This window comes from Perognathus longimembris, chromosome 4 (genome assembly GCF_023159225.1).
Source record: "Perognathus longimembris pacificus isolate PPM17 chromosome 4, ASM2315922v1, whole genome shotgun sequence".
Taxonomy (NCBI): Eukaryota; Metazoa; Chordata; class Mammalia; order Rodentia; family Heteromyidae; genus Perognathus; species Perognathus longimembris.
Genome location: NC_063164.1, coordinates 29,699,121 through 29,713,973, shown reverse-complemented (window position 1 = coordinate 29,713,973; position 14,853 = coordinate 29,699,121). Strand labels below are relative to the sequence as shown.

Below are 14,853 nucleotides of genomic sequence, written 5' to 3'. Positions count from 1 at the left end.
ATCAGAAAATGTTCTAGGCATGTTACATAAGAAGAAGTTTGGAAAACAATATTACACCTGTAATCCTAGTTATTTAGGTGGCTGAGATCTGAGAGTTGTGGTTTGAAGCCAGCCCCAGCAGGAAAGTCAGTGAGACTCTTATCTCCAATTAATCACCAATAAAGCCAGAAGTGGAACTATAGCTCAAGTGGTAAGTGCCAGCCTTGAGTATTAAAGCTTAAGGGACAACACCCAGGTCCTGGGGCTTCCCAGGACTGGCACACACAGGGGGGGGGGGGGGAGGGAGAGGGAGAGGGAGAGGGAGAGAGAGAGAGAGACAGAGACAGAGAGACAGAGAGACAGAGAGATCCCAGAAGTTAAAAAGTGGTAAATTCTAAGTGGTCTTCTAGGTGATTCCAGCTTTTAGTATTTTCCAAGCTTTTTTTTTTTAAGTTTTCCAAGGTGTTTTACATCTCTTGATGTGTACCAAATAAACACTATCATCAATCACTCGATAAATTATCCATAGTGCTAATACCCTATAAAGGGTAGCTCTTGATTTTAAAAATAAACCTGGGTTTTTTGTTTTTTTTTTTCAAAACGGAAAGAAGTACATGCATTTGTTGTCCGTAAGCTCCTTTCCTGCAGATAGGGAATAAATGTGAATATTTGCTGTGAAGAGCTCGGGAATGCTGGAGGTGTAGCTTAGTGGAGGAGTGCACGCTTAGCCTGCATGAGGCCCTAACATTGGCCGGCACCAAAACATCAACAGCAAGCCAAAATGGTACTTAGTGTGGCAGGTCTGATGGACGGGGAGGACCTCACAAAGAGCTGAAAAGCGACTTTAAAGAATGCAATCATAGGAAACCGATCAGGCGGTGTTGCAGCGCTGACCCTGGAGGCTCAGTGGCCAGCAGGGGCGTGGCCCGGACCCTGTGCGCCCTGGAGAGGACCGCGCCCCAGCCAGTTACATATTTGCCAAAGTTTCTCAACCCACCCGGAGCGCAGGTGTATAAGAGGGCAGACGTTTTCCCCCCAGAGCCTGAGGTGTGTATGGGAGGACTGAAAACTCCCCACGCCCTGTCCCGCAGCCCCCGGAGCTCAGGCCGCCCGGACCCGACCCGTCTGCCGCCATGGAACCGGCCTCCGAGCTGCTCTTCTATGTGAACGGCCGCAAGGTGAGCGCCCCGGGGAGCGGGGACTCGCTGCAGGGCCCGGCGCGCAGAGCTCCAACCTTGGGTCCCTTGCCCTCGGGTCCCTATCTCCACGCCAGGGCATGTTTCGGGGACTCCGCGGGATCTTCCGGTCTCTCCCTTTCCGGAGTCCTCTCTCCTTGCACGTCTCCAAGTCTGACTTTTCGTCCTCAGAACTTCCGAGTCTTCCCTGGCTTTGTCAAAAAAAACCTCAGCGGAACCTCTGGTCCTTTTCACATAGATGGAGAGCAGCCAGGGGTGGCCGAGCCTCTCCTTGGCCCGTTTGGATGGGCAGAAAGCAGGTTCCAGGGGTGACAGGACCACAGTGCCCAGAGGATCGCAGGGAGCTCCTGGCAGTGCTTACCAAAGCCGGGCTCCGGGAGGGGGGGCGGGACCCCCAGGGCCTCACAGGGATTGCACTGCTGCTGTCTCACAGACCTCCCGACGGTTCCAAAACAGGTCCAGAGCTTGCAGGGCAACAAACCTCCCTGGACATCCTTTAAAACATTCCCTGGATGCAGGCTCGCACCCCAGCATCTGCTCTGATGAGCTCAGCACAGACTGGCACCGCTGGGAAAAGGGAAGCTGAGGCAGGAAGGCTGAAAGGCGAGAGACACGCCTTTCACAGTGCCAGTGCTGGCCCATTTAGAGCCTTCTGCTTCTGGCTGACAACAGCCACAGCCTTCGTCCACAAGACGGCTCTGGCTGGCCTTCAGGAAGCCAGGAGAGGCTTAGCTGTCAACTCTCATTTCTGAGCCCAGTCCCAAGGCTTAATTTCACATTGTGGTTTCGCAATCTGCTTCTTTAAAGAGAACCCCTCAAATTGTTCAAGCCTCCATTAAAAAAAACGTCCTGTGTCTCTGCTTGGCTTGTTTTCCCCAGTCTGTCAGGACTCCTCCTGGGATCCTAGGAGGGTGAAGTGATTGGTACTGCCATCTTTTTTTCTTTTTTCTTTTGGTATAACAGAATGAAGTCAGTAAGCAATGTGGTTTTATTGTTGCCAAAACCATCAAGGATAACATTCCAATTCTTCATTGCAAATAGAGATGCAATTCCTTTTCTACAAGGGGACAACACTACTCAGTCTTTCCGAGTGCTCTTAAGCACCCAGTACATTTGTTAAGGATCTATGCCAGGCTGTGCTTAGGCATATTTTCAGACATGACAGAGTCCCCACTGTGCTGAGGAGACAGCCAATAAGCCTACACCAGTGGAAATGCATGCTGTCAGGTAGTGATGAGTGCTGGTATAGAAACAAAGCCAAATGAAGGGACAGAAGATAGGCAAGGACTGATGCTTTAGGTGAGGTGGACATGATAGCCTCTTAGGCTAGCATGTGAGCAGTGTCTGTGGTGAAGTAGGAATGAGCCAAACAAACATTCAGGGAAGGAACATTTTGAGAAGAGAAGTTCCAGGTGCAAAGATCCTGGGGCAAAATGGGTCTTATGTGTGTAGGGAAAAGATCAGTAGAATTGAACAAAACTAGATTACTAGACTTTTGTAGGTTATAGTAAGGATTTTCGTTCAGTGAGGTAATAAATGTTTTGAATATAACACCTTTTCTCTCTTTTTCCTTCCCCTGCTTCCTATACAGACTGTATAGGGGATTTTTTTGGTCAGTTGTGGGGCTTGCACTTGGGGCCTGGGCCCTGTCCCTGAGCTTTTTCATTCAAGGCTAGTGCTCTACCACCTTGAGCCACTTGGGTTTTCTGGTGGTTAATTGGAGATAACAGTCTCACTGACTTTCCTGCCTGGACGAGCTTAAAACTGAGATCCTCAGAGCTCAGCCTCCTGAGTAGCTAGGATTACAGGCATGAGCCACTGGTGCCTGGCTAGGGATTTGTTTTTTAACACAGTGACTAACACCACTTTGCACGCTATTGATTTTTTAAAATAGAATAGATAAGCTGGCTTTTATCGTTAGGCCCATTTTATGTCCTATAACATTTGTGTACTTTAGAGATAAACTCCGGTCTTGCAATTACCCCATTAAAATTATGTCAGCCTTCTCTTATCCTTCCTATACTTTACTGATTGCTACATGAATGAAATTAGGATAAACATTCTAGTTTGAGAGTAATGTTTACAAAAGTAGGAGAGAAGAGGTGTATTGTAGTAAGATATGACCTCTGGGATTACCAACTTGTCTTTAAAGGAATCTTCGAGGCCAGTCAGGATGGTCTCTGGTCTATGCTTTTTGCAAAATCTCAGGTCGAGCTAAGGTCATCAGCAAGCAAACCCTGTCATTGCCAGAGACTCAGTTATAGAGAAATTTCTGCCCTCTCACCCACTCTTTGAAGGCCCCTCAGAAGGACAAGGTGCCCATTAAACATGGAGTTGAAGGAGGAAAACCCCAAAAATCAGGCATACCATAACATTAGGTTGGTCACCGAAGCATGTCATTCCACAAAGTAGTTGTGTCTAGAGTCCAAAGGCATAAATTCTGAACTATCTACCCCTGCTCCCACGCCCTGGTGACTGAGCGGCCTCAGCTCAGGCAAAGTGCTTACTAAAACGGAGCCTCAGTCTTCCCCTCTACAAAATGGAACCAATAACATACCTTTACCCTGGACCTGAGGAGTGAAACTTAAACTCCATAGAGAGGAATCGGGAAGATAGAGGCCATTGATAACAGCTGGGCAGGAAACAAATTCCTACATTGGTAGCCAGAATTTTCTCAAGCCTCAGAGGACTGAGGAGCAATCACCCAGCACTGTACTCATGAATAGTTTGGTATTAGTGGGAGAATCTGGAAAGAGTTGTCTTTGGAGGATGGAATTTAGTGCTTCTTCAAGAAGAGAAGGAGATTTCTGGGCTATTAGGATGGCCACATTGGTTCAGAGAAAAATAGAGGAGGTGAACATGGCAAGAAGCTGGAAGAACCAACAGATTAATTTGGAAGTAGCCTGTAGCACAGGCAGAAGCCCAGCAGCCATCGGCAGGCCCCCAAGGTATGGTGAGTTGTTGTCTTCTGCCAACAATATGCCCAGCAATGTTCACCTTTTTCTTCCCTCGCCTTCTCCCTCTCAGCCTGGCCCTTTCATGGTGCTTTGCCTTCTCCCTCAGTGGCCATTCGCATTCCCCCCCAGCTCTCCTTCCTTTCTCTCTTTCTTTCTCTCCCTCCCTCTCTCTCTTTCTTTCTTCTTTTGCCTGACCCTGACTTCAATCCACTCTTTTATCTTTCCTATACTTTGAATTCTCAAAAGGGAAGAGTCAACTCTTGTGACCCCTGACTTGTGCTGGGATGGGTGCCTACAACCCACATGACTTGGCCTCTGCCCAGGGCAGCCAAGTTCTTCTTGCATCCTATTTCCAGTCCAGAGCCAATGAGAACTAGTCTACTCCCCATTACCTCACCACTTCTCTTCAATCCCCAACCCTTAACTTAGTCCCAACTTCTGGCTTTACTCTAAAGCTTGCAGAATAGAAATCTTGCTTAAATTCTGTTCCCACTCCCCTCCCCCAAATATGACAGCCACCAAATCAAGAAAAAGAAGTGAATTTCAAGCCAGTATCCCTTTGAGACAGACTCTAATCTCTAGCAACATATCCTGAATCAAATATCTAAAAGAGAAAGACCTCCTTCTTCTGTTAATTCCTTCCAAAAATACATAACTATCCTTTAAGCCTAATATGTTCATCTTTACTATGTAGGCTACTCAGATTCTGCCTTTCCATTAACTGGGATTCAGTGTGCTTGCCATATTATTAATTAGCCTTAGCTTCAGCTGCAATGGTATAGTTACAAACTTACAGTTGTTGAAGCCCTAAGTAACATTTCATTTTGTAGAAAGCACAGCTGAAAATAGAAAAGTTGAGAATACTCCAGATCTTTCCTCCTATTATCTAAGACCCAAGTTCCTTCTTTCTTTTTCCACTGTTGCATAGTCTAAGATGGCTATTGGGGGTTAGTCATTTCATCTCTATTCCAGGCACATGCAAGAAAGAGAATAGACATGCTAGAATAAACAGTCAGTATGTTTTTACCACTAATAATAACCTTTCTGATTTTCTTTGTTTTCCTCCTATACAGGGAGGAGGGAAGGAAGGGTATACTAAGTGGTAGTGTTCTCCACAGAGAACATTTGAGCACAATATTGAATGGCATGTAGCTTGTTTTGCCAAGTATGGACAGGTTCTTTGCATACAGACAGATCTTTCATGCAAATATAATGAAAAGTCAAAGCCCATGCACTGCTGGGAGCAACCATTTCTCCCAGGCAAACCTCCCAGGCAACAATCAGGGAGTGATGGAGGCAGTTTACCCAGGACACATTGCCAAGGACTTTGAATTTCTTCCTGAACTTCAGGATTCCTGGAGTATGTGTTCCCCAGAAACCCAAGCAGCTTGCTCATTAAAGATGCAGAGTGTCTGTCTCCCTTATTCCAGAGGGGGTTTATATTAATAAGCACTGAACTCCCAGCAAGGTGATTTGGCCATGTGCAGACATGTGAGACGATCAGACTTGGATTTGGTGTAGTGGGTGGCAATGTGGGGGGCAAAGAGTGCAAGCAGGCAGGCCCAGGGGACAGTAGTTATAACTATTCATGCATGAAGTGAAGGGCTTGTTCTGGTAGTGACTGGAGAAGTACAGGTTCTTCAAGTGGATGTGGCAGGATGTAGTCACATGATTGTAGTAGATTCAAAGAAAGGTTGAAAATAGCTCAGGTTTTAAAGCTGAGATGATCTAGCAGAGAGTGAGGCTATGAAACAGGTTGGAGAGAAGAAGGAAAGAAGTAAGTACAGGAAAAAAGACTTCAATTTGGGTAAGCTGAGGATGCCTAGAATATGTTCCACATACTTACTTATATTACAGAATGTGTACATGCACCTATGCACACAACAACACACACACACACTCTCTCACACACACACACTAACTCACATCTCTTCTTGTACTGCATATGGATGAAGGGTTCTGATCTGATCACAGTAATTGGCAGGGGAAAATGTCCTTTCCTTAGTGAAAGCTGATATCTGGATTAGGAATTTGTGAGGCTTATCTTGCTTCTATATGTGTTATGAATACAAAAGAAATCTCAAATTGTCGGGCTGGGGATATGGCCTAGTGTATACATGAGGCCCTGGGTTCGATTCCCCAGCACCACATATACAGAAAATGGCCAGAAGTGGCGCTGTGGCTCAAGAGGCAGAGTGCTAGCCTTGAGCAAAAGGAAGCCAGGGACAGTGCTCAGGCCCTGAGTTCAAGGCCCAGGACTGGCCAAAAAAAAAAAAAGGTGGGGGCTGGGGATATGGCCTAGTGGCAAGAGTGCTTGCCTCGTATACATGAAGCCCTGGGTTCGATTCCCCAGCACCACATATATAGAAAACGGCCAGAAGTGGCGCTGTGGCTCAAGTGGCAGAGTGCTAGCCTTGAGCAAAAGGAAGCCAGGGACAGTGCTCAGGCCCTTAGTCCAAGGCCCAGGACTGGCAAAAAAAAAAAAAAAAAAAAAAAAAATTCAAATTGTTAATCAGAAAAGAGAATGTCTCCATTTAGGAACCAAGAGGAGTCATGATGTTCCCATCGCCCCAGCCCTGAGTACAGTCCCTTGCTGCTATACATCTGTCCATTCTTTCCTCCCATTTGCTCATGTGTGCTTGTCTCACAGTTGAAATTTCATTGCCATATGTTTATTTGATAATAACCTCATGATTCTAAGAAAGTTATTCTAGTCCAGAAGCTCCTCTCTATCTGTTTCTGTTTTGTTTTTTTTTCATCCTCACATTCCATTCTCTCCCTCATCTACATCAGGTGTTCTAGGAGAACCTGAACATGGCTCATTCGTAGTCTTGTTAACGGAAACAGCACTGCCTCAGTGGGGCAGTGAGAATTCAGGACCAAGGACAGTAGCACCAGAGACACGGCAGGGGAACTAAGCTAAAGAATGAGACTATGCACTTAAAGATTGATGTGTGCATCACAGAGGTTCCATAAACATGAAATCAATGTGGAAATATAAGTAGAGGGGTTAGCTAATATGCATTTTCCTCAAGTTAGCACGATCCTGCCCATGTGAACGCCACACCAGCTCTCTTCATTTTTTTTTTTTTTGCCTAACTACTTTTCTTTTCTTTTGTATAGGTGATAGAAAAAAATGTGGATCCTGAAACAATGCTGTTACCATATCTGAGGAAGAAGTGTATCCTTCTCTGTGTGTGTGTGTGTGTGAGAGAGAGAGAGAGAGAGAGAGACAGACAGACAGACAGACAGACAACAGACAGAAATCTGGATAGAGAATATGTGTGTGTTTAGTTCCAATGACTTTATTAGAGAATATTTCAAATATCCTTTTAGAGCCCTACTGAGTCTCTGTTTCATCCTTGGACAACTTTATATTCATCTGTGTCTCCTCTTTGAGAAAATCCTACGTCTTAGTTTCACAACTGTGGCTGTCAGAAGAACAAGTTCTTTCTGTTCTCTGTTTTAACACAAAATCAATTATATAAATCAGGGAAACTAGCATTGGGAATTAAAGCAGTGGGTGTTAAAAGGGACTATTGAAGCATCCTTTAGAATTTAGAATCATAATATTTACACACTGTCTTCAATGACTCATCCTGAAGCACAGGCAAAAAAGACAGCACAGAAATCTCCTAAGTGAATGTAAAAGGAACATACAGAAGTTTCTTTTTAAAGTATTTGACATATTTTTCTTCAAGTAATTGTACAAAAGATCTCCATTTAACATGTCAATATATATATATATTATAGAGAACTTGAACCTGAAAAATGTCACTGTAGGAAATCTTTCTTAGCACGCTGTGTGTTAATGCCTATGGGCTCCTGGAGACCTGAAGACTCCACAAAATGATCTGCAGAATTCAGTAGAAACTGGAGTCTGTATGTTTTCTCCTGGAGGGAACAGGAAAAATACCACCCTGAGGTATTTATACCTTCTGTGTCTTCATACACAGAAGATTTTTTGAACATGAAAACAGTGGACATTGATTTCTGACTTAGGTAGAGTGCCTATGTATAATATTTAAAGTTTAGTTTACAACACAGTAATCAAGGTGGAAGACAGATGTTCATTTTTTTCTCATTTTGTTAGTTTGGATTCTTTAGGAAGCTTATTCTCCCTCAATGGAGTAAGACGTGAAAGGGTTTTATTAGGAGATACGTCTCTGTGAAAGGAGCCAGGGAGGAGCCAGGGAGGCTTGGGGAGCTCTTAGACCACAATGAAAGTCTGACGACAGAAAGGGAGAGAAAGAGAGAGGGGAGAGAGAGAGAGAGAAAAAGAGAGAGAGAGGCAGAGGCAGAGACAGAGAGAACATGAGAGGGTGCAATCTGAGGTCCAGTTTCTTTTGGGGGGAGAGGAAGGGCACTATAACACACAAAAAGAAATCAAGAATTCACAAAATATAGATATCAGTGAAAACATATATATATCATTTCACAAATATATATGTTGAATAATTATACACTTAGCAATCTATGATGGTGGTTCCTCCTAAGATCAGGGCTAGCCTAGAAAGAAAATTATGGACACTATTTTATCTTTAACCATGACTCTTCAGTGCGACTCACGGGAACAAAGTATGGCTGTGGAGGAGGCGGGTGTGGAGCTTGCACAGTGATGATATCACAGTACAACACCAGAACAAAGAAGATAAGGTAACTGGTAGCTAAGTCCAGCTATGGCTAATATCTTGCAGTTTTGAAGCTTGTTTTATGCCTTTATGGGGAATTATAGATCAAACATCTAATATATAGAAGGAACTGTATTGAACACTGAGAATTCAAATAATGATGAAGACACATGGTCCCAGAAATAAGAATGAGTTTGAAAAAAAATTTTTTTTTACTATTAATGAGGGTATCACATGATCAAAGAAGCCCCTGACAAAAAGTGAAATGTTTCCTGACTAGCTGTACTATCTCAGGAGGAAAGACAGGGCTGAGTTGGAGGGGAGAATAGTGTTATCACCACACTCATCTCTTAGCTCTCATATTTATATTCTCCAAATAAGTATGAATCCACCAGTGCCCACCTGTTATATTTAACATTGCTCTGTGTTTGTGACTTACCTTTCTTCAGGGTTACCAAGTTTCTTGGATGTGTGGGTGGATACTTTCCATCAGCTTTGAAATCTTTTCAAGATACAATATCTTCACATATTTATTTGTGTCAGTCTCCTCCTGCCTTTTTTTTTTTTTTTTTTTTTTTTTTTTGCCAGTTCTTGGGCTTGAACTCAGAGTCTGGGCTCTGTCCCTGAGCTGCTTTTGCTCAAGGCTAGCACTCTACCACTTGAGCCACAGCACCATGTCTGGCCTTTTCTGTTTATGTGGTACTGAAGAATCAAACCAGGGCTTCCTGCATGCTACGCAAGCACTTTACCATTAAGCCACATTCCTAGCTCTCCTTTTCTCTCCTTCTAGGACTCCAATTGTACATGTTAGACCATTTTCCCTCATTAAGCAGATCTCAAATGGAGGCTGACCATCTGAGCAGTGAGGCTTCTGATGATGCCTGTGTTCCATAGCCAAGCCACTATCTTCCTGAACTCTGGGGAATCCTCCCTTGTTTTGCAGCCTGAATGCCAGTTTTTGGGTCACTAGAAGTGCTCTTGGCTTCCTGTTTTTACATTCCATGCTCTGAGAGGTCTCTTGGAAGACATGTTTCCTTCTCTTTAGCCTGTAAAGGGTAGCCCTATACCACATGTACTCCACCTCATGCTCTCTGAAGGTTAAGTGCCTAGTGTTTTCTTCCAGTTCTCCTGTTCCTCTCAAGTCTTCCTTGTTAGAGAACCTAAGTACCTGGAGAGTCCTTGCTAGCTTTCCTTCCCTGCTCCCAGTTTGGGACATTGCCAACCTGTCACCAGTACTTAGTGTACTCTGATAAGGAAGAGTTAGGGGATGATGCAGTCCAGCTTTGTGTTTTAATCTATTATGCCCACCCACATATGCCCATTTAATAGTCCTTTAAAGTAACTCTGTGGTTTCCTCACTTCTGCCTAAGGCATATTCCTTCACTTCCTCCTCTCGTTTCAAGAAGAAGATAACTGTTTTAGGGTTAAGAACAATTCTATCTTTTCTCTTTTTGTTTGATTTTTTTTTTCTCATCGTGGGGCTTGAACTCAGGGCCTGGGTACTCCCCTGGAGTCTCTCAAGGCTAGCACTTTACCACTTGAGCCGCAGTGCCACTTCCAGCTTTTTCTGCATAGTTTATTGGAAATAAAAGTCCCACAGATTTTCCTGCCTAGGCTAGCTTCAAACCATGATCCTCAGATTTCAGCCTCCTGAGTAGCTAGGATTGAAGGCGCTTTTTTTTTCTTCAAATTTTTATTATCAAACTGATGTACAGAGAGGTTACAGTTTCAAACGTTAGGCATTGGATACATTTCTTGTACTGTTTGTTACCTTGTCCCTTCCCCCCCTCCCTCCTCCCACTTTCCCTTTCCCCCCCTGAGGTGTTCAGTTCACTTACACCAAACAGTTTTGCAAGTATTGCTTTTGTAGTTGTTTGTCTTTTTTTTACCCTGTGTCTCTCAATTTTGATATTCCCTTTCAATTTCCTACTTCTAATACCAGTATACACGGTTTCCAATATACTCAGATAAGATTACAGAGATAGTGTAGGTACAACCACAGGAAGGTGATACAAGAACATCATCAATAATAGAAGCTACAGATACAGATGGGACGTTGAAAGTAGTTACAACTGTGATATAACAATCGTTTCCATAACATGGAGTTCATTTCACTTAGCATCATCTTATGTGATCATAAGGGTATAGCTATTGGGCCCTTGTGATGCTCTGCTATGACTTGATGCAGGCACTTTTTTATTTGATGTAATTAACATACTTATTTATGCTGTTACTGAGATTTGAAGTCAAGGCCTGGGCACTGTCCCTTAGCTTTTTCTGCTCAGCACTGTTGCTCTATTACCCCTTGAGCCACAGCTTCACTTCTGGCTTTTTGCTGGTTAATTAGAGATAAGAGTCTCATGAACTTTTTCTGCCCATGCCAGTTTTGAACTGGAGATCCTCAGATCTCTACTTGAGTATCTAGAATTGCAGATATGAGCCACTGGTACTTGGATATCTTTTCATTCTCATGAGGCTGAGATCTTAGAATTATAGTTCAAAGCTAGTCCAGGCCGACTAATCTGAGAGATTCATGTCACCTATTAATCAGCAAAAACCTGGAAGTAGAAGTGTAGCTCAAGTTGCAGAGTCCCAGCTGTGAGTGGAAAAAAGATGAGCAGGAGTTGAGTTCAAGCTTCAGTACTAGAACAAGAAATAAATGAATAAATATTTAACAGCTGAGTAAATTCTGTCATGTTGAAGCACCAAATCCAGTCTGCAAGTGGTAATTATTTAGACTATTTTTAGTGTTCATAGGTATGAAAAGCACATCAGTGAACTTTCTTGAGCATTCTTGTAGTATATTTCCTTATGATTCATTCAGAGGGGAAATTTCAGAGTAAAAGATAATACATATTTTAAAGTTTTTTGTCTTCTGTGAATTGCCTGTCAGAACAATTTAGTTTACTTTCTTGTAATCAGTATATGAGTCTTATTTATGTTCCCGCAAGCAGTATATGTGTCTTACTTTCCCAAACGTTTGCTGGTAATGAGTATTTTAACTTAAAAATAAGTTTTTTCTTTGACAAACTGGTATTTCTCATTGATTAAATTGAATCTCCCTAATTGTTTTTGAAGTTGAATACTCACCTCTTAAGTTGTTTAGATATCAGTAGTTTTGTTTGGTAAATGAGAGTTTTTTAAGAGTCATTTTGAATTGGATATTTTCTAGCAGTTTTTTCCCCAATGTGTGTTGTGTATGGGGGGTGGGGGATCAAGTTCCATATGCCATGCCTTACTTCTTTTTCAAAAAAAATTAGCAAATTCAGCTTCTGGCTAAGCCACCCTTAGCCCAGCATCTTCCCAGAAGATGAAATAGCATTTAGGTGGGGGAGTTAGTTGCAAACAACTAGACAATGTCAGCCCTTATCCAAAGAAAACTCAATTAAGTTGTTTAAGATTAGTCTGGAATTGGAATTAAGAGGTTTAATTTTAATCCTGCCATTTGATCCTCTAGCTGAGTGGATGAGTAAATTAACTCTGATCCTCAGTTTCTACTTCTGTAAAATGAGTATGCTCATTTTCAACATAGTGTCTAAGAGTATCAGCTGAATTAGTTCACCCTTTGTCCCACTATTTCTTTTCTTCCCCTTCCCCTCCCTCACACAGATTAAATTACATACCAGACAAAAAGTACGGAAATTAAAACCAGCAACCAAAAGAGGACAAAACTCACAAAAAGTAAAATAAAAAACCTCTTGTTTCATTTCTTGGCACTCATTACAAAAAACTTCATTTTGTATCATCATATGTACATGGCTATTGAGCCTTTGTGATCTTCTCCTAAGAATATCCTTCTTTGGTCTCACTGTGTGAATGTTTAGAGTTATGTTTAATTGATCATATTCAAATATAATTTTACTTATGGGGAGGGGGACTGGGAGGAAAAAAAACTAGGAGAAAAGGAGGGAAGAGGTGACACTGTTCAAAAAGAAATATACTCATTACCTGATCTATGTAACTGTAACTCTGTACATCACCTTTACAATAAATAAATAAATAAATAGATAGATAAATAAATAAAGTAATATGAGTCTGCAGTAAGAACAAAATAAAGAGGAAAAGACCGAAGACCGTAAACAAAACCTGCCTGTAGGAGACTCTCAGTACTTCCTCCTTCCCACTGGACATGAGGTAATTTGTAATTTGTGCTTTTCTGCTGCATTCTGAAGGCATTATCCCATCAACGCCTGTCTGACCCCCATCTGTTCTCTACATGGCACGGCTGTCACCACAGTAGAAGGCATAGGAAGCACCAAGACCAGAATTCATCCTATTCAGGTGAGGCTGTACCTCTTCCTCTGTAAGGTTTCTGTGATTCAAAATCCATTGGTGAGCCAGTTGCCAATGGCTCATGCTTGTAATCTTAGCTATTCAAGAGGCTGAGATCTAAGGATCGCTATTCAAAGCCAGCCTATGCAGGAAAGTCCAGGAGACTCTTATCTCCAATTAACCACAAGAAAGCAGGAAATGGTGCTGTGACTCAAGTGGTAGAGTTGCTAGCCTTAAGCTGAAGAGCTCAGGGACAGCACCCAGGCTCAGAGTTCAAGCCCCATGACCACTACCAACAACAACAACAGAATCCCCCAATGACATTGTGAGCTCCTGGGATTATGGGAGTAGAGCAGTCTGGGCCTGCTACTTGATCACTGCCAACAGATAAATCCCAGCTGGAGCCAAGAATGAAACCCAATATATTGATATTAAGATACGTGAGTGTCCCATGTCTAACTTCTTCAAAAGATGTTTTTGGAAGACTAGAGGAATTTTCCTTTTGTAAGAAAACACTGTCATGGTTTTATTCCTCTATGTTCTGATTATGTGGAACCTGTCTACCTTGTACCTCCCCAAAGCAAGAAGGAATGAAATCTAAGTAGATTTTGGAATACTACTTCTCTCTCTCATTCTTTCTCTCCCTCCCTCCCTCCCTCCCTCCCTCCCTCCCTCCCTCCCTCCCTCCCTCCCTCCCTCCCTCCCTCCCTTCCTTCCTTCCTTCCTTCTTCCTTCCTTCCTTCCTTCCTTCCTTCCTTCCTTCCTTCCTCTCTCTATCTCTTTCTCTCCCTTCTTCCCTTCTTTTACTTCTCTCCCTTTCTTCCCTTTCCCTCCCTCCCTCCTTCCCTTCCTTCCTTCCTTCCTTCCTTCCTTCCTTCCTTCCTTCCTTCCTTCCTTCCTTCCTTCCTTCTTTCTTTCCTTCCTTCCTTCCTTCCTTCCTTCTTTTCTTTCTTTTTCATTTGGAAAGTAGAAAATAACAGAATTTTAAAGATCAATGAAAATCTCAGTCATCAAAAGCTTTGACAAGCTCAGTGTGTGTGCACAGACACCAGATTGGCACTGCAGTGGATTCTGTGGCTTTCTTTCTACAAGAAGATTTTCCCTTCAGGGAAAAGGTGCTTTCAGGCTCAGACTCCTTAGATTATGCATACATCCTGCCTAGATGCCATTGCTACCCGCTTTGAGCTAAGTTAATGAAAGTCATTTATAAAGAATGGATAGAAAAGGGGAAAGGTAGACTCAACATAGTAAATGGCAAAACCTCACATTCTCTGGCTGTAAAAGAATCTCATGCTCTTTTTGTTTTCTATGAAATCTCAGTAGCTCATGAGGAAGAATCTGCCTATGTACCCATAGTACTCAATGCGCATAGGCATCAAACATGCTCTCATTTTCTGCCAATGTTACAATGTTGTCAGAAGACAGATTCCAAAGTACACTTGTTCCCAAGGAGTTAGACTCCAAAGATTAAATTTTAGGGGGTGAGGAAAGGGCTGTGTGGAAGAAATATAGTATTTCCTTGATTCTTTCCTGGATTAAGGTTGGTGCTTCATAAAGTACATATTATAGCATTGGTATAATAATAGGCAGATAAAAGGCAATCATGACAAACTAGGAAATTATTTTTCAAACAATTTCTCAACTTGAGTGTAGTTTGGCTCATTTTTTCTGCAGAACTTCCTTTATTTCAGTGATTCTCAACTTGAACTGTACATTGACACTCTCAGTAATCTTTCACAGACATGTGCCTGTGCCTCAAACATCTCCCCAGAGACACTACACCAAGTGATCTGGGTTCTCCTGTGGCCCCAGAAGCTT

The 14,853-nt window shown here is 42.8% G+C and overlaps 1 protein-coding gene and 1 long non-coding RNA gene across 3 annotated transcripts in view; one reads left to right on the top strand and one right to left on the bottom strand.

The window, feature by feature from the left end:
- Positions 1–761: 761 nt before the first annotated feature.
- LOC125350419 lies at positions 762–1,908 on the bottom strand. Its single transcript, XR_007210740.1, has 2 exons — positions 1,788–1,908; positions 762–1,714 (listed from the first exon to the last, which is right to left on the bottom strand). It is a non-coding gene; the product is annotated as an uncharacterized LOC125350419 (long non-coding RNA).
- The window catches only part of LOC125350418 (aldehyde oxidase), a 77,714-nt gene continuing 63,877 nt past the window's right edge, over positions 1,017–14,853 (top strand). The window contains exons 1-4 of one of the 2 annotated variants that reach the window (XM_048345004.1): positions 1,017–1,157; positions 7,256–7,313; positions 8,692–8,788; positions 12,936–13,044. In XM_048345004.1, coding sequence (XP_048200961.1) covers positions 1,113–1,157; positions 7,256–7,313; positions 8,692–8,788; positions 12,936–13,044 — 309 coding nt within the window. In that variant the 5' untranslated portion in view covers positions 1,017–1,112. The remainder of the gene's footprint in view (positions 1,158–7,255; positions 7,314–8,691; positions 8,789–12,935; positions 13,045–14,853) is intronic. The other variant, XM_048345003.1, reaches the window with a different exon arrangement.